Source organism: Prosopis cineraria, unplaced genomic scaffold, assembly GCF_029017545.1.
Source record: "Prosopis cineraria cultivar Desert tree isolate PC_DT_omini unplaced genomic scaffold, ASM2901754v1 PC10, whole genome shotgun sequence".
In the NCBI taxonomy this organism is placed as follows: domain Eukaryota; kingdom Viridiplantae; phylum Streptophyta; class Magnoliopsida; order Fabales; family Fabaceae; genus Prosopis; species Prosopis cineraria.
In genome coordinates, this window is record NW_026555341.1 from 31190238 (window position 1) to 31214356 (window position 24119).

General features: G+C 31.9%; 1 protein-coding gene across 1 annotated transcript; it reads left to right on the forward strand.

Annotated features, from left to right (window-relative positions):
* Positions 1 to 13543: 13543 nt before the first annotated feature.
* Positions 13544 to 16441, forward strand: LOC129323119 (disease resistance protein RPP2B-like). Its single transcript, XM_054969690.1, has 3 exons — positions 13544 to 14505; positions 15106 to 15387; positions 16060 to 16441. Exons 1-3 carry the CDS (start codon positions 14326 to 14328, stop codon positions 16387 to 16389), a joined length of 792 nt encoding a protein of 263 aa, XP_054825665.1. The 5' UTR covers positions 13544 to 14325; the 3' UTR covers positions 16390 to 16441.
* Positions 16442 to 24119: the final 7678 nt, after the last annotated feature.

Here is a 24119-nt window from a genome sequence, read left to right on the forward strand (position 1 = left end):
ACAATGTTCTGTTTTGAGTTCTCTTAAAATCACGCCTCAAACATGCGAGAAGACAATTATCATTAAAATAAATTATCATTCTTACTACCAAACTCGCATGAACTATTTCAAATCTTAATATTTGTCAAAATCATAAACTTGCATTAATTAAGTATCCAATAAATTTCAAAGTTTAACAACCATACAAAAATGCTTTCATCCATCTTGGAAATATATTTTCAAGAATCAATAAATGCACATATCATAACTCATTTGTTCTTCATTGATATTTCATAATTTTCAAAATTAATATAATTCATAAGAATAAAATATTTCAAGAAAAAGGCTATCAAAATAAAAATAAATTAAATGGAATAATATTCACTTACTCGTTAGAGCTTCAATTTCTCAAAGATATCCTTGCCTTTAATTCTGGTCAGGGTCTCGTTCTTCCTCACACCCCATAAGGATATAATTAAATAATTTTTTTTCAACATGATTCAAAATCAACCATTATCATTTGAAATTCCAAAGCCAATATCATTTTTAGAGTTGATCCAATCTTTATCATTAATATCCCTAATGTCTACCAATTTGTTTTAGTCAAAACATTCCATTCATAATGCAATAGCTCCCATATTAACATATTACTCCCACCAATCATGATATTGAATACTTATGAGCATAATTACCAAGCCGAGATTAGTCTTTCTTTCTAGATTTCAACATCCTTAAACCCTCACAACATTGATAATCTGATTATTTCGAAATAGCACTCTAGGCTACAATAACATCTCCTTCCTCACACAAGCATGTATGGTTAACAGGGGAGATGATTGATTTTTTTTCCTAAACTTCAATCCTCAAATCACGTATATACATATATCATTACCAAGTTCAGATGGGTTTCAAGCTTATTTAACTTAATTTATTCATTTTCTCACTACACAGCACGGCAGTGACAAAACCAGAACACACTGACCTTCTGAAATCTCATGCACACGCAGCAGCAGCAGCAGATAACTACACTCACAAGCATAGCTAAGTCAATAATAAAAGGATTGAAGCTCCAAACCTCAACCCAATTAAGCTGTACAGTGGCAGACAACCAAAGAGAAGGAAAAGAAAATCTGGAACGCTTAACAGAGGAGATGAAGCTTGGTGATTGACCCTCAACTAGCAAGCCCAATTTCACGTGTTTTTCTTCCCATGGATAGACTTAGATCGCCACATCAAGAGTAAGAATAACAAGAAGCATTTTAGCTTGTATCTATGAAAACAAGCAGAGAAGAAAAATGGCTAAACAGGGAGAAACTCACGACAGTAGCAAACGACACAGCTACGACGCTCTAGCAGTGGTAACTGGCATAAACGGCTGCACAACTCTTGGTTGAGAAAGAAGAAGACAGTGATTTGATGGTAATAGAGCATAGGCTCGATGCAGTTTTGCAGCTCTCTCTCTTGTCCTAGCAGCCACTTGAAGAAACAGAGTAGAAAAAGAAGAGGAAAATAGAGACAAGAAGCACGGGTAGATCAACCCAGCACAGCCCAAGCTCCACTCTGGCCGACGACCACTGAGAATACGAAGGAGAAGATTAGTCAGTGACCACTGCAGAATGAAGAGTAAGAATCGGTATAAGCTTCCAGATTTCTCTACCTCTTTCTTATACTCTGTAAAACCGACTTGGATAAGAGAGAGAATAAAGAAAATATATCTAATGGAGCAAGGGTATTCTGGTAATTTTAGAGGAGCTAAACAAAATAAAAATCTCATTTCTTACACCGGGAATTTGAACTTGGGACCTTCAATAACTCTAACATGCATGCTTCCACTCTACCAACACTTCTCCTTACCAAACATGTTCCCAAATTAATATAACTACTATTACATACCAACTTATAAATATATACTTATTATTGTTATTATTATTATGGGCTATTACAATTTTAGATTGCTTCCAAGTCTTGAGATGTTAGACTTGGAAGAATGTCCTTTATTAGTGCAGCTTCATCCTTCTATTGCGTATCTGAGAAGGCTTAAGTTTTTAAATTTGAGAAACTGCACAAATCTAGAAAGTATTCCAAATGAATTATTTGGCAAAATCTCTCTTGAATTTCTAAATCTGTCTGGCTACTCTAAATTTGCCCAAAGTTTGAGGTTCAAGAGAGTAACATTAAGTTGGTCTTATGTTAGAGTTACGTGCCTTTAATCATGCATTCATTATATGAATACATCTCTTTCTTTGCATTCAGCTCTATCAATATTTTCATCTGCTACAACATTAATATGTAATATTTATGTCTATTTGCGTCTGTTATGGAACATTTTTAAAGCTATTACTCTTGATTTATATTAGTATTGTATGATTATGAAATGATTATGATTTAAAAAACTTTATGTGAAGTGGAATGAGAAATCATGTTTTAAATCTTGCAATGTTGATGGCTAAATCTTATATTCAAGTATAAGTATTTGAGAAATTCTATGATTTATGTGAAAATAATCATTTTAGTGAAAATAATATGTTATGATTATGTGTGGACTCATCGAGCATATGTTTGGCATGATCATTGTGAGAGGATAGGAGTTCACCCTAGTGTGGTATTGAGAATATTATTTGGAAATCTATATTGTACACTAGCATCGTGAAAGCCCCAGTGCACTATTCAAAATTTTTTAAAAGTCATAGTACTTTGTGAGATAAATTAGGCATCGATACTCATAGTATTCGTGGATAAGGGGAATCTGTGGTCTATAATGGGTGAAGGCATTCTTGGCCAGGGCTACCTCCTACTAATGGTGAGTTTGGGTTAATCCAATCACATGAATTTGGTCCTATTAAGTTGTCAGCCTACAAATTCAATCTAAAGATATAAGGTAGGTATAAGGTGGTGTGTTGATCATGCATATCATTCTATAGCCATATGCATGGATGTATAACTTGTTATGTGTTTTAAATGTGACTTCACATACACACTATCTGTTCTCACACACGAGTAGTTTGATTAGACTATTTGGTTATTAAGTCATTGATTCACCTCGTCGTTTTATTTTATAGGTGAAGGCTCTGATAGAGGCAAAGGAAAGGAAGGTGCGATCGAGCGTCGTAGGGACTAGCCAGTAATTGTATAGTCCTTTACATTTATCATGGTTTTGTAATGAATTGCACATGTATATGCCTTCTTAGGAAAACATAAGTCATTTGGAGAGTACTTGCATAGATTATGTTGTAAATTATAGGTATCTCAGCTTGAAATGTTGTATTTGTGATGAAATAGCTATAAGAAGTTGAGATACTATTGCAAGTGTTATTTTGTGTTGATTCATATGTTTGATTGGCCAATTGAATAGATATTGAATGTTTGTTACCACTTTTTAGATTTATGCTAAATTGTGGTTTAAATGGCCAATTTGTGTCTGAAAGTTGTTGTTGTAGTTTGATTGTATGAGCAAGTTGTTTGTGGTCCATTTGAGTTGAGTCAAGCGGTTCCATGGTTGTTGACACTTACTATGTGAGTTTGGATACCTTGATTGTGGTTTTAGAAAGAAAAGGTATCATTTTAGGTTCAGGCATCCAAATTTTATTTGGTTTAGTATTTGGGTGTAAGACTAATGCTAATAGCTAAGTGGCTTGAAGAGCTACATGTGAAAAATTGAATTGCTCAAATTGGATGTCGGACAGCAATGTCGCCAGCTATCTGCTGTCATGACAGCAAGTGTGCTCCATGACACATTGACAAGCGCACCACAAAACGAGACATAAAGAGGGAGTATTGTTTTGATTTCATATTATGAAATCAAGTGAATTAAGGACCTTTTTTTTCAAAAATTTTTTCATATTATGTTTATATTGTTTTTAAGTATTATTTTGATTTTCATGCTTCCGTTATCTTGTTTAATTTGTTGTAGACTATAGTTTGAGCTCAAAAGACTTGAAAAGGGTTTTCTTGAGATCTAGATTTTTTAAACCTTTTTATAACCCTGTAATGACCATTTTATGGCTCTTGATTAATCTCGGTTGTTATAACAGTGTCTCGTGTTTGATGTTGTATGTGTTTGGTAATGTTGAGGATGACGTTACATCACTCCCATGGAATTGAGTTATTGTTTACAAATCCATTTTTTCCCTCACTTTTACCCTCATCAATACTACTTTAATTTTTTTCTCACTATTACCCTCATCAATATGATTTACCATGGCATGTGGATATTATGAATTATATTGTGTATAAAGTATTACCTCCTAATTTAAAGCTTTTTTAAAAGAAGAAATTTTTCCATAATTTTGACTTTTATATTTAGGATGAACCATTTCTGTTTGAAAGATGTGTTCATTTGATCATTAGAAAATGTGTTCTTGAAATAGAGTAAGAAGCCATATTAAATGCATGCATTATATATGTAAATAAGGGATAAAGAACTGTACTTAAAGTACTTGAGTTTAGTTTTTATTTGCTTTCTTTATTTAAAAATGCTCACGAATTTGTTATCAAGTTTGATAGATGTCAAACGACAAGGAACATTTCTAGGAGACATGAAATGCCTCAATCAAGAATTTTAGAAGTGGAGTTGCTTGATATCTAGGGTATGGATTTCATGGGACCATTTCCTTCTTCTAGAGGAAATCAATAAATACTTGTTGCTGTAGAGTATAGGAGCAAGTGGGCAGAGGCTATAGTTATGCCAATCAAAGGATGGTAATACTATGATATAGTTTTTTAAGAAGAACATCTTTACCAAATTCGATACTCCTAGAGCCATTATCACTTATGAGGGTGCTCATTTCAACAACAAGCAATTTAAAGATCTTTGTCAAAGTATGGAGTCCTCCATCAACTGTCCCTTACTTATCACTCGCAAACCAATGGTCTTTGTGAGTTGACTAATAGAGAGATCAAGTAGATGCTTAAGAAGACGATGGGTCCTACTAGAAAAGATTAGTCGAACAAGCTTGATAATGCTTTATAGGCCTACCGCATAGCCTTTTGGACTTCAATTAGGATGTCATCATACTGTTTGGTTTTTTGGAAGGCATGCCACTTGCCTATTAAATTAGAGCATAAATCTTGGTGGGTGATTAAACAACTGAATATGGACCCTGAGAAACTTCAAGGATATTGCAATTGAATGAGTTGGAATAGTTTAGACTCCATGCTTTTAAAAGTATAAGACTTTATAAGGAGAGGACTAAGATGGCATGATCAACATATCTTGCATCAGACTTTTAATTTGAGTCAAGACAGTTGGTACTTCTCTTCAATTGAAGTTTAAAGTTGTTTCTTGAAAAGATGAAATCTTAATGGTCCTGTCCTTTTAAAGTGCTTTTTGTAGCACCATATGGAACAATTGAGGTTATCGATGAAAGAATAGGTAGATCTTTCAAATTTAATGAATAAAGACCAAGCACTATAGCAGAGGTGAAATAGAGTGATTTAAGTTTATTGTCTAGTTGGTTGATCCATCTTTATGATTTGAGAGAGGCTGGTTGAGGACTATAAACCAAGTACTTTTTAGGAGGCAACCTAAGCTTTATGTTCATTTTACTTGTGCTTTTGGGCTTTTTTTTTTTGGTTTTAGTTGTCTTTGATTTGATCTTCTTTATTTGATGCGTTTGAAGGTTGCAAGGTTCTTGAAGAATTTGGAAGCTCAAAGTCAAGTTTTAGAAATTAAGGAGCATGCTAACAACATTTTGGGAAAGTGTCCTTCCTTTATGCTCTATTGTTGATAATTTCTATGCACTTTTACATACTCAATGCCTTATGTTGATGGGTGATTGGATTGAAAGCTGTCAATTAAATGTTAAGAGGTGTGGAAGAGGGTATAATATATTAAGAGGTATGGAAGAGGGTATAATATAATGGTTATGTTGATTGAAAGGTGTTTAAGCTATTTTCTATTTGGGTATTTGGTTTTCTTGTGTATTTTTCTAAGGTTGTGAGTGTTTTTGTTTTGGAAGAATGATAATAAAGTCCCAAAAATATGAATTAATGATAGTTAAGTCCCCGACAAAACTTTCTATGAAATAAATTGTAAATATTAATTTAAATAGTTATAAATAGGAATTAGAATTACAAACAAATTGTTATATTCAAAATTTAAATGTCATATTTGCAATTAGATCTTCTATTCTTACAACTGTTTGAATCAATATTTACAACTGATTTTTCAAAAAATTTATTGGGTACCTAATTGTCATTAATTTTCTCTTTTAGGACTTAACTGTCATTCTCCCTTTTGTTTTCTGTTATGTTCGTCCCAGTGAAAGGATATTATGCTCCAACAAAGGTCTCTCTGTATTTTCTTCCAAAATTCTAAAGAGTACCTTCGCTCAAGTGAAATCCCATTTGTCTCTAGCACTCGTTGTTTTGTGACTTTCCAATAAAATTATAGAGTGCACATTCACCACAACAAAATCATGTTTTACCCCAATGAAATATGCTTATGTGTTTTTGTCAAAATGTATTACATTTTGAGATGTTGAATTTTCTTTAAAAATATCTTATAATTTAGGATAGAGAAAGTAGTTCATTATAATCAAAGAAAATCTTAAAAATGATCAATTTTATCTAAAAGTTTAATGAGTTTTTAATTTTTCTCATATTAAATATATGTGCATTAATAACATACTCCCTTTGGTCTCTAAGGGCATCTTCTAGAAGCATTTTTAGTCATTAGTATAAGGCATATTATGGGGTATTAGTTATGTTTTTCCAACATTACTCATTTTTAATTTCATTAACTATGGGAGATAATGTAATGTAAATTTAAAATTTTTTTATTTAAATAAAGGTAAAATTAGAAGTTTATATTTTTTCATGCAAATTTAATAGCTTATGATAGGGATTGGAGGGAGATTTAAAATCTTTTCTCTATTTTTCCTTAAGCATCATTTCAAAGTTCAATTCCTAAAGGTTAGAAGTGTATACAGAGAGTATTGTTTGAGAAAGGACAACCCCTTAAATACCACTTAGATTCCTTGAAAGATTAGTCTCATTGCTACTGTATGGAGATATTTTGTTGGGGGAAAAATCTCTCTCTTCAAGCATCCAAGGCAAGAAACTTTTAAGAAGCTTTCAAATCCCAAAATAACATCATGAATAGTTGATATTATTCACGCAGCAAAGGCTAAGAAACCTGTAAGAAGCTTCCTAATCCATAATAGTCAATCGTGTCAACGGTCAACTAAAACAATCCGTTTGGATGCTTCAATCTTGTTTCCCACACACGCATACATCTTCCAACTAAACTAATAAATTCTAAAACTATTCCCTTATTTCATCATCCGAATTTATAGGCCACTGGATTATGAGTATAGTTTATAACATTGATTTAGTATTAACAAAGATCTTCACATTGTGTTGACATGCATTAGCAACAAATGATCTATATCCCTCTCCTACTCCATCCATGTAACTGAGGCCTATCATCATAATCATCTTTTCTTCGATCTGGAAATGTGATGTGACTCTAACTTACGTAGTGAGGTAGCTTATGACTTTCATACATGGCTTTGGAATAATCTAAACAAATCAATGTTTAAGAATAACGTCAATATAATCAAAATGCATCTCAAAATTGGGAGAATGACAGTTAGATTCGAAATGAATGAATTAATTACTGTAACCATTATAACAGTAAAATTATCCATTACATAGTAGTTATGATCAAAACTAAGATGGCTTTTGGCCATATGATAATTTAATCAAATATGTGATATAACAAGAAAAGTAACAATCAAAATGGAACTCTTATATATACTTGGATTGAATGGATAAGGCTTCTTCAAAGTACCTCCCTCCCGCCCTCTCCCTCTCCCCCCCTCTCTCTCTCTCTCTTTCACTCTCATGCATGCAACACAACGAGTTAAAGAAGACTTCATCATACAACTAGTCAAATCAACTTCTTCGTGTAATAATAAGAGCAAGTTAATGGGAAAGAAACTACCTTCTACCTCTCATTCTTTAAAATTTATCAACATTGAATCCGTTAATGTTCAAAAAATATAAATGAATAATAATGACTTAATTGACCAAACCATTAGATTTAAGTACGAAAACACAATACCTTGTGACATAATTAATGAAGCGTGAATTGAATATGTGGGAGATAAATACCCTTGTGAGTAAGAACAAGATAAAGTCACTTAATAAAAACTTAGCATTCAATTTTCTTTCGATTACAACTCTATACTTCTATGGGCCTTTTTAGAGGGAGGGTCCATATGGACTATGTTGAAGCAATTCATCTGATAACCAGACAAGATCTGGATTATCATCCCTACAAGGAAGTGATTAATTATACTAGGTTCCTGTTATTTAGTGATAGTTTTGTTTTCCTTAGAGTTTATGTTTGGAAATAAATTAACTCCTGTGCTCATTTACTTGCTAGCCAGGCTTTTGTTAGTATTGATTTTTTTTTTTTGGATTACAAGGTCACGGTAAAATTGTGCAAAAAACTAAGATGTAGTCATATCTAAAACCATGAGGTTTCTACAATCATGTGGTGGTTCATCAAAAATCATAATATTAAAGGTATCATACGGAGGCTGGTGAGCTAAGAGATCAACACATCTGTTAGCTTCTCTATGAACATGATCAAAGGTGACTATCCAATCTTTCATAACAAGATCTCTGATCTTCTTGATAGTGTCAAAATAAGGGTGACTTTCAGTGTAGATACGGTCAGAGTATTGGTCTTTTTTGCTTATATGATCAACCCCCACCTTATTATATTGAGGTGGTGAATGATGATGAGAAACGTGCAGCTCTTGAGACCTGATTTGTACTCCTTTTGAGTAATGTTATCCAGTATTTTTTTTTAAAAAAAAAAGAAGCCTTAATGTGGGGACTAGTTGAAATTGAGAAGGCAATTGCATGGTAGACTTGAAGTCAGCACTTAGCATCAATAACAGGATGTTTTAGTGATCAAAATTAAAATAATGGGCTGCTTTAGCGGAATGGCATAGTTGACGCGTACGAGAAATAAATCATGGTAGGGCTATACAAAAGTCTTTCAATTCGATCCAATCCAATTCAATTCGAGACAAACTCATTCATGTCTAGTCTAGATAAAAATTAGTCTTTTAGGACTAAAAAGACAAAAAATACCAAACTTTTTCTTTGGGTTGGACTGGACAAAAGGCTGAGCATTTGGACCAATTGGTCTAGTCCCATAAATTTATTTAATATAATTATAATTAATTTATTAATTATTATAACAATAAGTTAATTTATAATAATAATTAGTATTTTTTGTGTTTTATATTTGTGAAGTCATAAATATTGAACAATATTCTAGCATTGACCAACCCCAATCTTCTCCTTTTATTAGTGAAATTTATTGGTGGAATTTGTTGTTAACTTAGTGTGATGGACTTTAGACATGTTAAAGGTTGTTTAATGTTATTGAAGGTTGTTTAATTTGAATAATTTGTGTTGTAACTGAAATACTTTTTGTTATTGTTGAAGATTATTGTGGATTTATTATTGTTGTTGTTGTGATAAATTTTATGCAATTATAAATAACTTAATTATGTTAATTGAGTTTATTATATTGAAATAAATTGCTACCACTCATAGATTAAAAAAAAGTGAGATGTTGGACAAGATTAGGACCAGTCTCCTAGTCCTACTGGTTATACTAGGATCAAATTAGATCTCAAGTTTCTTCACTCAAGCCTTTTCATGAATAGGATCAAACTTCGGGTTAGACCAAAGTCCTATTGAGTCAGTCCTTTATGCAGCCATAAATCATGGGCATGAAATAAGGATAATGGAATTAATTAATGACTAGCAAGCAAAAACCAATGAACCTCCAAAAAGAAAGCCTGCATGATTTTACTCGCAGCATATGATAAGGAAACCATAATTTTAAAAAGTCACACCCAATAATTTTGCCAATGAACAAACAAGAACTATTAATTAGCTATGCTATCGCTATTCTGTTTTATAAGTTTTTGAAGTAATTTAATATTTTAGAATATAAGATATTTAAAATAATTTATTAATAAAATTTATTTTAAAATTATCTCTCATGATTTTACTCCTTTTGATTTGATCTTTATTTCACCCCTTAAATGTATTTTCGTCTCTTTCTCTTGTTAAATAAAAAGTATTTTCAGAAGTTCACGGAGAAATTAAAATTCTAAACTTTACTTCATTAATTGATTTTATTGGTATTTACAAATTTTGTTATAAAAATGCCTTGTAAAGCAGGACAAAAGGTGTTAACATTAAGGAAATAATAGGAAAATAACTCAAGACTTGTTAATATTTAAGGGCCAAGCGTATCATCACGGGAACAAATTCCCGGAAGTTGATATCGATATAATTTCATAAGATATTTTCTATATTTTATTATTTTTTATAAAATATAATATCTTCTATCTATTCTTTAAAAGAATAAAACTGCAATAAAATTTACAGATTCTCAGAAAATTCATTCATACTGCATCACAGAACTTTTAACTTTATTAGGCTAGGTAGTATAATATATATTTTTATTATTTATTAAAATTTTTAAAATCTTTTTTTAATTCAAAGTACCTTTAAAATTATTTCATAAATTGAAGTCAGAGTCAATGCGTTCACACCATACAGAACCCCAGGGACGAAGGGGGGAACAACAGTCACTGGACCCGATATGTCTAATTTTGTAATTTTTAATGCTATTGCCTGGCTCCCACTTTTTGTTGATATTTATTGATTATTTATGTCGCAGTGAATTCCGTGTGGCCTTTACCAATGGATTACCAGAGCAGAGTTTCTTCTTCTACTTCTTCTTCTTCAAAGAGGATCTGGAAATATGATGTGGCCATAAGTTACAATAATATGGAAGCTCACTGGTTTTATAAAATTCTTTGGAATGCTTTAGCAAAAGAAGGTTTTAGAATCGGCAGGAGCTTATTGCCTAAGCCATTTGAAATAATTGAAGAGTCGCATATTTATATAGTTGTCTTCTCACCTAGATATGCTTTCTCCCCAAGTTGCTTGGACAAACTAGCAGTAATGTTTGAGTGTATGATGGCACCAGGCCACCAATTTCTGCCAATTTTCTTCAACGTCGATCCGTCTACAGTGAAAACATGGCTAGCTCCATTTCAGACACTGCTGGATCAACGCCCAAATTTGGTCATACAAAACTCGTAAGTAATAATTGATGCTCTGTTCGTTTATATGTTGTTGGATATGGATCTGATTGTTCACATCTCTTTATCTTTTTCATCTTCTAATCCATGTTCAACCAACTGATTAAATCCTTCACAATATATTTTTGGATCTGGGAGTAATAGACACAGAGGGAAGAAGCAATATATTAAAACCTTTCTGTTAATTACATGTTTACTCACATCTCTTCTATTTCAATGAAATTCTAATTTTATATACGACCATTTACTCTTTTTATCATTGTTGTCGTTTTCTAGCTATTCAGAACGTTTTGAAAAGCATGTAACCTCAAGATCAAGGTTAAAACACAATTGTAAATTATCAAGGGACTTTTTGATACTGTATTAACATTAAAAAAAAAAAAAACTCTGAGCTAGATGCATAACTCAAACAAAAAACGTAAGGAATTTGAATTGTTACCCACTATTAATGACTTATTAATAATATGAGTAATCATAAGTTTTATATTTTATATTGATGATACTCATTCTTATGCTTGATAGAACATAAGTTTTTATATCCCCAAGTTTTTTTTTAATCAAGGAACTATAGTTTTTCTTCATATAATTCTGGACAAAATTTACCCAAGCGAATCATAATATACCCTCTTTCAATTTTCCTATCGGTTGACAAGAGTACCATTATATTCTTGCTTGTACTTGATATGATTCAGGGATGCTTACCTTATAGGAAAGTACCGTTTGAGCGCAAGTACATTGATTTGAAATAGACTTACTGAACCTCTATGTTATTTATCAGGAGTTAATTATAGTTGCTTACGTTTTGCGTAATAGTATTTTTTTTATTTTGTGTTATTTTTCTCTTGTTTTCTCCAGGGAAGATCAAAGACGAGTTATTGGCAAAATAGTTGCAGAGGCAAAGAAATTTTTGGTCGAAGAGACGTAAGTTACATTCTGTTAAGTTCTTTATAGTTTGTTGGGTATGAAATATTACTGTTCTGATCAACTTCTGTGTTTGTTTTAATCTTAAATCAATCAACCTCTTATTTACATTTTCAAGAAAGGATAATAGAACAAAGGAAACAGACACATTATAATTAATTAGAAAGACTGCTTGGCAAGGTTAGCTAGGGGTTAGATTTCCATACCTCATTGAGGTTTTCTTTCAAGGAGAGAGGGTTTTCCTCATGTTTAGACTACCCAAACATCTTCTTCGAGTGCTAATCCTTACATCACACAAAGGTTTGGGAAGCAAGTGTGGTTGAATGTTAATTACTAAGAAACTACGGTTTCAGATTCGCAATGGATGTCCAGAGACGTGCAGGGTCGTCGTCCAAGGAGATATGGCCATGGAGCTGCGATGTGTTTGTATTGAATTTCATAACTGAGGACAATCGCTCATTTGTTGAAGACGTTCGCAATGCTCTACATACAGATGGTGTAGTTATGGCTTCACGAGATTCTATTGCTCAAGCTCCCATGAACAAATACAAGCTTCATGTTTTTATCTTCTCAAAAAATTGTGAGGCCCAAGCACGCTACTTGGAGGAAAACTTAAAGGGATGTGTAAATTTTCTGCCAATTTTTTTTGGAGACGGACTTCTTTCAAGTATATTGGGGCAGTTATTTGGGAAACTGGGTGCTACGACGTTCAACAACAACTTTGGCGGTTCGAGATAAGTAAGACCTTCTTATCTAATTGTTCTGTTCTTTCCTCTTCTTCTTTTTTTTTTTAAGTTTCTTCCTTTGAAAGGCTTTTTAAGGATAAATTGAAGTAGAGAAAGGAATAAACTATGATTGATTTAATTATCATTTGATCTTCGTCCTCTTTCTGTTAATAGCTCCTAGCTTGGAAATATATTTGTTCTTGACTTTCGTCTGCCAAATTATCCACTCGTCCTTTGGCATAGAAATTTTTTTAATTTAACAAAATTAAACATTTATCCTAGTAAGCAAAGTTATTATTTCTGCAGGAATAAGTTAATTTTATATAAATTTAATGTGCACTCAATTTCATGTTAGCAATCGTCTTCATCCAATTGACATCTTTTCACTCTGTTAGTAGGACTAATTCTCTTTTCTTCCATCTTATTCAGGAGCGATCAGCCTCAGGTTATTCGTGATATTCTTGAGAAACATATTGACAACATTTTGCGTGAAAAGCGTGCTCGGTAAGTAACATTATTTAACAAAATTGCGAGTAAATTGATCAGTCCTTTCTTGTGTGTGTGGACAGAGAAACAAGATTTGAAATCATCGTGTAGAAAAATTAATTGAGCTCATGGACTTAGGAAAAATTAACTGCTAAATTACTTTTGTTCTTCTTCTCTTCTGCAGGATACTAAGGCTATATGACATCGAAGCACATGCAAGGGAAATAGATAAATCAGGAGAAATAGCTACAGTAGGGATAGGATATCATCGTGTAGAAAAATTAATTGAGCTCATGGACTTAGGCTCAAAGGATGATGTGCGAGTTGTAGGGATTAGTGGGATGGGGGGAGTAGGGAAGACGGCTCTTGCCGGAGATGTCTTTAACAAAATCTCCCACCGTTTTGATTCTGCCTATTTCATCTCCCCTCCAACTACCGCTCAAGTTTATCTTCCAAGTCAATCCATATTAAAGGAGGCATTTCTTCGGATAGCTTTGCCAAAAGAATTTCAACTTGAATATTTAAAAAGCCCAAGACTCCACAGGATGCTTGTTGTTTTTGATGATGTTGAGTACTCGAAACCTTTTGATGATGGAGGATGGATTAGATGGTTGTTTGGAGGAGGAAGTAGAATTATCATAACAAGCAGAGATGAGGGACTCCTTAGACATCTTGGAGTAGATGAGATTCACAAGGTGGAACTTTTGAATCAAAATGAAGCTCTTCGACTTTTCTGCAAAATTGTTTTCAAAAGTAATAAACCAATGACAGGCTATGAGGAGCTGACCCTGGAAGCACTTAAATATGCTGATGGCCTTCCATTAGCTATTCAATCAGTAGGTTCATCGCTTGTTGATCTAAGTGTCTCAGAGTGGAAAAGTGTGTTGACCAAACTTTAAACAGTTCCTGACCCTTCAGTACTCGCAGTACTTAAGAAAAGTTTTGATGGGCTCACAGATTGGCAAAAGAATGCTTTCTTGGATATTGCATGTTGTTTTGCAGGACAAAAGATTGATTATATCAAGGGAATTTTATTTTGTCGATGTCTTTCTAGATATTATCGTGATATGATAATCGAAAGTCTCATAGGAAAGTCACTAATAAACATATCAAGTCAAAGAATAAAAATACATCGTATTCTACAACAATTAGCAAAATTAATTGTTCAACATGAATCCCCTGAACCTGGAAAGCGGAGTAGGATATGGAATTATGAAGATTTTCGTCATATCATGGAGACAAATACTGTAAGTTCTTCATACTTTAATAGCCTTAAAAGTAAATTATCAATTTCGCCTATAGTAATATAAGTTGTTAGTTTAGTTCATGAAATATCCCCCAACTTAGATAAAATTATTGCAAAAGACCATGCTTATTGCTTCCGTCCTTAAATTTAGGAGTTGATAGAGATGGTTAAAAACCCATCTAGAAGAGGGTCATTATTATATCTTTGACCAACCCTCCTTGGATTGATGAAGGAGGCAATTGATGAATAATCTGTATCCCTGATAGGATGTTATAATTGGCTTATCATCTTTATGAATGATTTCATTTCTATTTTGTTTTTTTTTTAAAAAAACCATCTAGATGCTTGTGAACAGAAAGTAATGACATTTTAGACAGCGTAGACATAATTAACTATATTAGCAAATGGCCCAATTTATGATAACAACAAAGCCTTTGCATTGATTTGATTTTAATTATTTTTTATAGATTATATAGATAAAATATTTATATTTTAGAAATTAGAATCTTATCTTATTGTGTTTATATATATATATATATATTTAGAGTTGATAGTTTCGACTTTTTATATTTACTTATGCAATACATCCATATTTATTCAGGGAACTAATCGTATTCGAATCATAGTACTCTCAAATGATGAAGAGCATCCACATAGGACAACATTGAACATAGAAGGTTTATCAAAATTGAGGAGACTCAAAATCCTTATACTCCACAATGTGAAATTTTCAGGAAATCTTGATGATCTTTCTAACAACTTGAGATATCTTTCCTGGCATAAGTATCCACTTAATTATTTGCCATCAAAGTTTAAGCCAAAATGGCTTGTGAAATTGATCATGCCAGACAGCAGCATAACACAACTGTGGAGAGATGAAGAGGTATTGATAATTTTTGTGCACTCATATCAATCAAAACTAAATTGATTGTGATCAATAAAGTTATATGCTGCTTTTAATTCGTTGAGTGAACCAGAATTTTATATTTCACAATTTAAGGGTCTGTTTGATTTTTGTTTTTAAAAAACAAAAAAAAATTTAAAAATTGTTTGGATAAGTGTTTTCAATTTAATTGTTTTTAAAAAATGTTGTCATTTTTTGTTTTAAAAAACAGAAATATAGAAATATCTTAAATTTGTTTTGTTTTATTTTTATTGTTTTCAAAATACATTATGTTTGATTATTGAAAAATACAGTCATCTTGACCAACTGCTATCATAAGCTACTACCATTAACCATACTTTTCTTTTTTTATTGTTTTAAAAAGCAGTTTTAAAAATTATATTGCAAGACAATTTTTAAAAACAAAAAATAAAATAGAAACAAACAGGCCCTAAATATCTCATTTCAATTTTTCAAAGAATATTTCTTGTTCAATATTTTTCTCATCAAGAGGTGTTAAAGTCTCACTGTCACTAGGATATTCCCATGACAAAGCGTCGTTATGACACTTACTTGCATTGACATTAGTGATTGTGAAAAATTCTTTTGTATGTTTCAATTAAAAATTTTGTCTTTGAACAAGTTCTGATGAATGCTTGATCTGCTATCCAGAAATATATTCCGCTGTTAAGGAGCTTGGACCTCCGCGGCTCTAAAGATATGAAGAAGATACCTGATTTTAGAAGGCTTCCACGTCTTGAGAGGTTAGACTTGGAAGGATGTACTTCATTAGTGCAGCTTCATCCTTCTATTGCGTCTCTTCCAAATATCAAGTTTTTGAATTTGAGAAACTGCACAAATCTAGTGAGTATTCCAAATGAATTATTTGGCAAAAGGTCTCTTGAATTTCTAAATCTAGCTGGCTGTTCCAAATTTGCCCAAAGTTTGAGGTTCAAGGGAGTAACATTAAGTTGGTCATATGTTAGACTTATGTGGCTTTAATCATGTATTCATTATATGAACACATCTCTTTCTTTGCATTCAGCTCTATCAATATTCCCGTCTGCTACAACATTAATGTGTAATATTTGTGTCTATTTGCGTCTGTCATGGAACATTTTTATTTTATAATTATATCCAATCATACATTATTTATGGTGTCTCAAATTTTGACACATCATTTTACAATGAGATAGTCAACCACATATATTTGGCAAACACACTAGATTTAGAGCTGATGGGGCAGATATTATGTCATTTAGTCCCATGTTACAGTTTATGTAGATATTTTTTCTTAAAACTTGGTTTAACAAATTGAATTATGTTTATATTATGTAATTCAAAAAAAGATCTAGATGTATAATGACTGAAAAGGATATAAATTTTATTATACATATTTGTGTTTCATTTTATATCTTTAAAGAAAAATAGTATTAAAATTTAAAATAAATTTAAAAATAAAAGAGTGAATATATAATTAAGAAGTATTATTTGGAAATTTTAAAAAACTGAAATAAATTAACTGTTGGTAATATATATATATATATATATATACTGCATTGAATGCACCAGCATTATAGCTCATCCTAACCTTAATAAGAAACAAATATCAGATTATTGAGACATGTTGCACTTGAACCCACCTCCCTCCAATTAAATTTCAGAAACTGCACAAGTCTGATGATTGGTATTTCAAATGAATTATTTGACCAAACCACTCTTCAATTTCGTTGGCCAAGAAAAAGGATCTCTCTAGAATTACCAAATCTAGCTGGTTGCTCACAATTGCAAGATGCCTGTGATAACAATTGAAAACATTGCCTCCTGTCTCACTAATACAATAGTTAGTTTTTCTGTTAAATGTCCAACTTACAGTATTTTAAATTTGAGCTTGAATGTACCTCAAATTTGACTTTTTAAGTGTTTCTTGTATTGAGGAATGGTTTTATCCATTTAATGAAACTATGAGCACAAAATCATCTACCCAAGGCAAATTTTATTGTGGCGGTACATCTTCAAGCCAATGGAATTGAATGAAAACTCAATTAAGTTGCAACTACTTCACTTTAAAACTGAAGTACGTCAAAAAAATTACCGAATTGACATTCTCTGAAATTCAATTAACTTCCTCTGCTTTCAGTGGAGAGATCATGAAAGACTGCATTACAAGGAGTCTCCCTTCTTCACAAGGAGCATCATCCTAAAAGATTTGATAAAACTGCCACCCCCAAAAGCTCAATAACAGTGTTGAGTAAATAATATGTACCAATCAATCTGAAAATATATGACATGCCTGGAACATTAGGAAACGTCAATATCTCCACAAATAACAATGAGTACTAAGACTTATAGTTCTAAAATGACCTTCATGAATGGGTGAAAATCTAGAAGCCCAAAGGAAAGGATGTACAGTGACCTCGATAAATTTCCCATTTCAGAGGGAAGAAGCAAAGGTAGAGGTTCTAGATGATGATGGAGGCTCCTAAATAATTCTCTACGTTTTCAGTCTCTTATGAGCTTGATCTGTATCTTCTCCGTTTGCTGCATCTCTAAAATGTGGTATTGCTTGATTGCTAGATGGGGTATTATCATGATGCTGCACAACAAATTGAAATATTAGCCTGAGAAAGGTATAGAAGCGAGTAAATACTAGTTTTACATGTAAAACTAGGAGTGTTGTTGCACAATTTGTAGGATCCTCCAACTTGTACATTAACAAATAAACTCAGTATATTTTTACCTTTCTTTTTTCCCTTCTATATTTTTCCATTTAAAGGTTAATATAATAATTAAGAAAGAAACTTTTGAAGAAGATTCGGCTTTCTAAAATATAAAATACTTTTACAAAATAAGATTTTATTAATAATACTTTTTTTAATATTATTCTTTTCATATATTATCTCTTTATTATTCTTTCACAAATGAAGTATTAAATGAAAGATATTTTTAAAAATTTATATTTTTGTTTTTAAAAAGTAAGGCCATAAAATATATTTAATGAACTTTATCGATGTATGTAATGTTATCTAAAAGTGTTTTATAAATTGAGATAGAGGATGTAATATTTCTCTACAATATGATTAATAAAAGTATTTGTAGAAAAAGAATTAAATATTACTGGCTTTTCACAAAGTAAATTATATTTTGGACAAAAATTAGTTGATAGAAAATGTTGAGTTACATAAAAGAAATTTAATTATTCAAGGGTTCCATGAAATGGAAAAATGACTCTGAAGTCTTAAATGACTCAGTTGTGAATAAGTTTTGATGTTTAATCAAATAAATTTAACAACTATGCGTAGCATATTAACAATGCACATATAAGCTATTGGCAACATATGATGTTATTTTATAACAGAAATTTTTCAACACATTAATCTTGCACCAGATTCCTCTATATCCATTTGCTATACAAAACTAATGAACACCCACAACATGATCCACAGAAAGAGTTCATAGAAAAAGCCACGCCTTGTTATTCAACTTACAGACACTGAAATCCCAAATTAAATTATTAACAAGGAATAGATGCAATACAAGCTCATCATTTACCTAGTTCAACGTGGTCACTGTTGCATTAAGCTTAAGGAGATGAAGATTTTCCTTTTTCTTGATGAAATCCTATAGTCGCATTATAGTCGCATAGACCGAACTCAATTACAACAAAACGAGATTCACATGCCGAACTAGCAAAGCGAGATTTGTGCTTTTGAACGAGGAAGACACATGAGATGGAAAATGATCTTTCTTTAGCTATATTTGAAGATGAATAAAAGCCAAGAAAAATGAACTTCAAATTGATAGTAGTGGGAGAAGAATACGCTCACGAATGAGAATGGGTTACTCTTCATGAATTGTTGTGAAGGGAGGTAGCTTTTTCCTTCAAATTTGTTACTTTGAAATTAGAGGGCATTATGGACATCATACATAAAAACTCATTTACAACTAAGCACTTCTATGGGACTCAACCGTAAATTTTCCCATTTTTTTAACTAATCAAGTTCTTTATTTGTTAATAGTAAAATATACTTTTCATTGAATTATGTATATCTTCAATAAGTTAGTTAATTATTTTTAAAGTTACACACTCTTTTCATATTTATTTTTATTTAATAGGATATCTCAATTAAAAATTATACTAATTACACCCTTAGTTTTTTTTTTTTACCAACAATTACCCTTAGTTAAGAACATTTTTTCAAAAAAAAAAATATAAGCAGTTCTCAACAATAATCCGTATATACCAGTAAAATCTTTATTCTCCTTTTTTAACCATAGTCTCAAATATCAATGATGAATGAAAAGAATATCATAAATTCATACAAGAATCCAGCTGGTTAATAAATACAATGGGTAAAATGGAAAAAAAATTTACAACTACTAAGTTGCTTATACTAAAAGAGAAGACTTATCTTTTGGACTGAACAGAGTATTCTTTATACCTTTAAAACTCAAAATACGTTATAGTTTTTTAGATTGCTGCTCGAAAGAAAAGTTCGTTAAGATACTTGCGCTCTATTTGGACGAGAGAAATCATGACAAACGAGAAAACTGGGAGAGAAAATAAGAGGAAAAACAAGTTTTGCTATGTTTGGATGAGAGTTTTCTTTCCTGGGAGAGATTTTGAGAAGAAAAATTTATTCCACACTCGATATTGTTACCCACTATTTATGACTTATTAATAATGAGTAGTCATAAGTTTTTTTATTTTATATTGATGATACTCATTCTTATATGCTTGATAGAACGTAAAAGTTTTATATCCCCAGTATTTTTTATCAACAACAACAAGCCTTATCCCAAAGTAGTTTTTATCAAGGAACTATAATTTTTTCTTCAAATAATTCTGGACAAAATTTACCCAAGTGAATCACAATATACCCTCTTTCAATTTTCCTGTCGGTTGACAAGAGTACCATTATATACTTGGTATGATTTAGGGATGCTTACATTATAGAAAAACACCGTTTGAGCCCAAGTACATTGAATTGAAATGGACACACTTAACCTCTATATCATTTATCTTGCTTGCGTTTTGCGTAATAGTATTTTTTATTGTGTTATTTTTCTCTTATTTTCTCTAGGGAACATCAAAGACGAGTTATTGGCAAAATAGTTGCCGAGGCAAAGAAACTTTTGGTCGAAAAGGCGTAAGTTACATTCTGTTAAGTTCTTTATAGTTTGTTGGGTGTGAAATATTACTGTTCTGATAAACTTCTGTCCTTATTCAATCTTAAATCAATCAGCCTCTTATTTACATTTTCAAGAAGGGTAATATATAAAACAAAGGAAACAGACAAATTGTATTTAATTAGCAAGACTGTTTGGCAAAGTTAGCTAGGGGTAAGTTTTCCATATCTCATTTGGGTTTTCTTTGAAGGAGCGAGAGTTTTCCTCTTGTTTATACTACCCAAACATCTTGTTCCAGTACTAATCTGTAATAGCCCAAAAAAAAATTAATAATAAGTAAATATATAAGTTGGTGTTTTAATGGTAGTTATATTAAGATTTAGACAAACATATTAAGAAGTGAAGCTGGTGTAGTGGAAGTGTGTAAACTACTCATTTAAGGGGTTTTAAGGTTCGAACTTGCTGAAGCAAATGGAACGGGTTTGTTTTTGTAATTTTAGCCTTATACAATTACCATTCTACCCTCTCCCTCATCAAATTAAATTTAGGAAAAATGACAATTAAGGACCCCCTAAGGACATTAATTCCAGTTGGGGACCGTAAAATTTAGAAATCCCAATGGTCCTTAATTGGGATAAAAAAAACAATCTGAATTGTTGAAAATGCCCCTAAGCTCGAAACAAATGTACCCGCGTACACCAGAGAGCCCCATTTGTGCTCTGTTTTGGCGTCTTCCTCAGCTGCTACTTCTTATCATGGTTTAGCCGTCTTCTTTGTCGTTCATCAAGTTCTCCATATCAACTCCAAGGGTGTGCAATCACCTGTGATAGGTCCTCTAGTGTTGCTCCCATTTTTGTCAGAGGTGGTCCGGTGTGTGTGCTCTGTAGGCATTGCCCATCTCTTCTCTTCTTCTAGGGTTGGTGCCTCTCTCTCTCTCCCCCCCTCCCTCCTTCCCTTTGTTCTTTAGTGGAGGCAAGACTGATTTTGTGAATTTTGTTCATTCTGCATTTTTTTTCTAGTGTCATTCCAGCAGGCCATTTGCAATAGTGTTCAAACTACAGTAAATGAATTTTTATGTTCATTCGTGATCCCAAAATGGTTCCAGATTTCTTTATATTTTTGTGATATTTGAATTTGATTATTCTATTCTATGATTTTTCCATGAATTTGAGAAGAAACACTGAGAAGCCTTTTTTTCATCAAGGCATAATAGTCTTTTTATATTTTAAAATCAATTTATTTACCTTTGTTCTTTTGCTGGCTGAGCACATATACTGGCAATGAACTAGAAATTTGTAACATTTGGTTCACTTGGTTCCTCTGGGTTGCTCTTTTGTTGGCTGAGCTTGTCATGCTCCAAAAATAGGACATGTTCGGCACATAATATAGGGATAATACCCATATCCCAATAGTCTTTATGCATGAAAACTCTAATTTATAAACCATAAAAATATTTGATAATAAATTAAGCCATCCTCAATACAAACCATACGAACAAAAGATTTAATATTAAAAAAATTTGATTGAATCTCCCCTTAAAATAAATCTCCCAAAAACAAATCTACAAATATTTTACAAAACAATAGTAGTAGCAATGAACTCTTTTCCAATCAGCAAATAACAAAGTATGCATCATAAGGATGAGGACCCTAACTATAGCTTATGTGGAGCACCTGATATAAGAAATTTACTTTAAAGAAGTTTGATTTCAGCTTTTCCTCTCAACTAAATATTATAGCCTCTTAAGGATTTACGGAAGGCATAACCTCAGCTAACGTATCTGAGACCAAAATAATAATTTTTAATGAATAACGTCCCAACAATAAATAATAGAGCTTGAATAAAAAGGAAAGTTTAAAATAATTATGTGAGTCAAAGAGACAACAGCTTTCATAAAAATGTAATAAACTTTAAAATAGAGTAGCTCTATAAAATTTTAAAATTTAGTCTCAAATCATTGAACTATCATGGCAAATGTTAATAGGACTTGATTCCAAGAAAACACATAAATAAAATAAATATTTATAAACAAATTACTGAATAACATTAATGGAATATAAAATCCTCAAATAATTGGATTCATAATTATAGGGACTTATCAGAACAATTTACAAACGTGGACACACAATCCACGAGGGTAACTAACCAAACGTGGCTTATGTCACGAAAAAAAATGTGGACACACAGTTCACGAGAATTTGTAATCAAACGCGGCCGAAGCCACGAAACAAACATAGACACACAGTTTATGAGGATCATGCTAACCAAACGCGGCTTGAAGCCACAAAATCAAATGTGAGTACAAAGCCCACAAATAACCATCCCTCCGTTCCACGTGTGTTGGCCATCGCATGGGGCTAGCACCTCTTATAAACACCCTGCTAGCTAGGTGTACCATGGCATGCCAAGGGCTAACGAAACTGCCGTTAGCAACCAGTGTTCTATATAAAGTCCCTTTTTAAAATCATTTTCAAACATGTGAGAAAATCATCACTTTCAAGATACAGTTTTCATTCTCAAAATCAAACCGCATGAATACTTTTAAGCATTAAAACTTTCCAGAATCAAATTTCATATCTAATACTCATGCTTGTATTTATTGAATAAATAAAAAGAATTTCAACTTCAAACTCGCATGAATTATTCTCTATATCTATCCAATATTTGATAGAATAAAAATCTCACAATCAAAGTTCAAACTTGATTTAATTGATCAAATAACATTTCAAATTTGATAAAACTAATTTCTCAATATAAAGTATAATGTTAATCAACAAATATTCAATAATCGCATTAATGCTATAAAAAATGATTTCCAAAAAAATATAATATTTTAGTAAAGGAAATTTTTGATTAAAAAAAATCAGTTGGAACGCTATCCACTTACCTGTAACACTTTCAACCTCAAAACTCTTTTCTTTCAGCTCCAATCAAGCTACCCTGCTTACGATTACCCTATAATATATAATAAAATCTTCATGAACCTTGCTTTTTGAATTAACAAGTCTTATTTTAAGAGAGTCCACTCAACTAGAATTAATAAAATGATAATATACCTTATAAATCATCAACTATTTAACTCTTAATAATTTAAAACTTCAAATAAAATTTTGACAGCTTCTTAAATACATCCCTTGTTAAAGCCTAATTGAGATATATAGATACTAATATCTAGGCCAAATCATCTTCCTTAAGAAAATATCACTATTAGATACTAAAACAAACAATCTCTACTAATGGACATTTTATCAAACATCTATCATGCGTGAATCCTCTAACTAAAATCCCACTTCCTTTTCTATAAATTTTATTTCCCAAATAATATCACATTCATATTTGAGATAACTCAGCTTGCCTTTCAATTTTTAGTCCAACAAAAATCAAATTTATTACTCAAAGAAATCAAATCCCAATATCTCATTACTCATGCATAACAGAAAAATGGGGAACAATTCACAATTCTGATCTAGCCATATACGCACAACACGAGGGAGTTAATGGTCAAAGCTTCTTACCTTAAATCACCATCATCACAAAAGAGAAGAAAAGGAAACTTGGACGCTGAACAGGGGAAGCAAATGTCCAACAATGACACTTCACAG